At 65.9% G+C, this 2,347-nt stretch overlaps 1 protein-coding gene across 1 annotated transcript; it reads right to left on the minus strand.

Annotated features, from left to right (window-relative positions):
- Positions 1 to 1,076: 1,076 nt before the first annotated feature.
- Positions 1,077 to 2,343, minus strand: LOC121024343 (kremen protein 2-like; the record flags this gene model as incomplete). The annotated part of the gene is made up of 2 exons (XM_040466585.1): positions 1,077 to 1,997; positions 2,079 to 2,343. Coding segments are annotated over 2 exons (375 nt in total), but the record flags the coding sequence as incomplete, so codon positions are not given.
- Positions 2,344 to 2,347: the final 4 nt, after the last annotated feature.

Raw genomic sequence — 2,347 nt, forward strand, 5'->3', positions numbered from 1 at the left:
ACCGGTCCCGCTGGGGAAGGTGCGCCGCAGGGACAGCTCGCGGAGGCGGCAGCGGTCAGTCGTCCCTTCGCAGCCGGGAGGACGGGCGCGGCCGGACGCTGGTGGGGACGCCAGGCTCCGCCCCAGCAGCTCGCCCCCGCCATCCCGCCGGCGTTTCGCGCGCGGTACTCGTGACGTCGACGCTGCGAGGGCCAATGGGTGAGGCTGGCGGGGAAGCCCCACCCACGCCCGCCCAGACTTTAGCGTGATTACCATAATATATGCGCTCCCAGCCTCATTTGCATGGGGTAGCTGTGGGCTTGGGATCCGACGTTCTGGGTCCCAGTGGCTCTGCTGGAGTGACCCCGGCGCCTAGAGTCTGCCGTACGCGCCCGGGCTTTCTGCGCGACCCCCTAGGTCGACGCACCCTGGGGCACTCACCCTCGTCGCCACCAAGCCCCACCCCTCACCCGGGCTCTGTCCAAGGTGCTGGCGGTCCCGGACCTTCGGACCAGTCAGGTCTAGAGCCTGCGCGTCCCCACTCCAGCCAGGGGGGTGATCTCCGCCGGCCAGACTCGGCCAGAGCGCAGCAAGCCGCGCTGAGTGGCCAGGCCTCACACGTGTGTCTGACGCGCCGAGCGCCCTCGGGCGATGCCCTGCCCTTCAGGCCGGGCTTCTTGTAGCCTGAGCTCGGTCAAACTCTCCCTGTTATCGCCCACTGCGAGGCACTTCGGTTCCACCCAGAAAAGACAGGAAACGTAGGGGAAGATAGGGCAGGAGGTCACGGGAGAAAGGTCCGTCCCTGCCCGAGTTCATTCTAAGGCGGGTCCAGGAATGCATCCCTTTTCCGGCTTAACCCCGCCCACAACCGCCTCCTCCTCCTCCTCCTCCTCCTCCTCCTCCTCCTCCTCCCCCTCCTCCCCTTCTCCATGACCCTGTCCACCCATCCTTCCGCCTCCGCCGTTCCTCGGTCCTAAACTTTCCCGGCAGCTCCAAAGCACTCTAGGCTTGGACCGACCTTACTTTGTACGGATACACCCAGCTTTGGCTCATTAACATAACTCTTCTTGTCACGCAAGAACTTGCAGAGAGCCCTGTACCAAAATAGGTCCTTTATTCAGAATCTATGGCTGGCCTTTTAACTACTTTTCTTGACCTCTCACATTTCACTTAGGGCAGCAGTCCAGAACCACCCCAACAAGTTCTAAAAGCAACCTGAAGTCAGAGACCCCGGTATTAAGGTTTATGGGGGAGGGGAGCCAGATTCCTCTTGCCCTTTGGCCTCAACCATCTGGACCTTCGAGGGTCAGACCAAGTTCTCAGTAATAGCACCAGAGGCTTCTTGTCCAATGTCTGGCCTCCAGGAGATGATCAGAGACCGAGCTGTCCTTACAGGGGCGGAAGGTCAACGTAGAGTGCGGCAGGGAGTCTGAGACGTCCATTCCACTGGCAGAGGGTCCAGTGGACCCTAGGGATCCCGAGTCAGAGAGCAGAGATGAGCGAACGCAGGGAACTCTGGCTGGAGGCGCTCAGGGGCCGGTAACTCGCGGCTAGAACCTCAGCCTGAGGGTCCCCAGGGGGACAGGGCAGGGCCACCCCTCGAGGCCGGCGGTACCACACAGCCCAGCTTCTCCCGGGGCCCCGGGAAGGCCCCAACGCGGGGGGCCCTTTCCCCGGAGCCAGTAGACAGCTCCTAGAGAGGGAGCAGATGTCAGCTGAACCCCCAACCAATCTTACCTCCAGCGTCCTGCTCCGCCTGCGATCCCGCGCGCGATTCCCTGTGTGGACGCGAGCCCTCGTCCCTCAAGAACCCGGGATTGCCTCCCAGCCGCGTTCCCCTTGAAAGCCCCAGCTTCCCACCAGGGCCCCCTGGGCACCGAGGCGTCAGGCGCCCAGCTGCGTCCGCCCTCAGGCCCTGCCCCAGCGGGCGCACCGTGGGCGCAGCAGGCGCAGCAGCGACAGCAGCAGCAGCAGCAGCAGCAGCACTGAGACGGCCGTCACTGTCGAGAAGACCCGGGCTGCGGGCACACGGTGCCGTGAGGCAGGGTTTGGGAGGAGCTGCTCCCCAAACTGCCTCCCGCCACGCGTGCCCGCCTCACCCCCCGTCGCGGCCTCCGGAGCCCCAGGCCGGGGGCTGCAGCTCACGTTGGCCCAGTCAGGGGACGCTGCGGGGGTCTGGGCCGAGCCCTGGGGCGCGCGGTCGTCGGCAGCGTCCTGCAGCCCTGCGGAGAGAAGTGTGAGGCAGGGTGGCGGGGCAGCGGGCGCAGGGCGACGAGGCGGGCTCTCACCGCGGTAGGTGAGCGCGAAGCCCTGCGCGTGGCCGCGCGCGTCGCTGCGGAAGGAGAGCAGCAGCGCGGCGGCGCGCAGG

The sequence above is a fragment of the Herpailurus yagouaroundi genome, unplaced genomic scaffold, assembly GCF_014898765.1.
Source record: "Herpailurus yagouaroundi ecotype Mexico unplaced genomic scaffold, PumYag 63582, whole genome shotgun sequence".
Classification (NCBI taxonomy): Eukaryota; Metazoa; Chordata; class Mammalia; order Carnivora; family Felidae; genus Herpailurus; species Herpailurus yagouaroundi.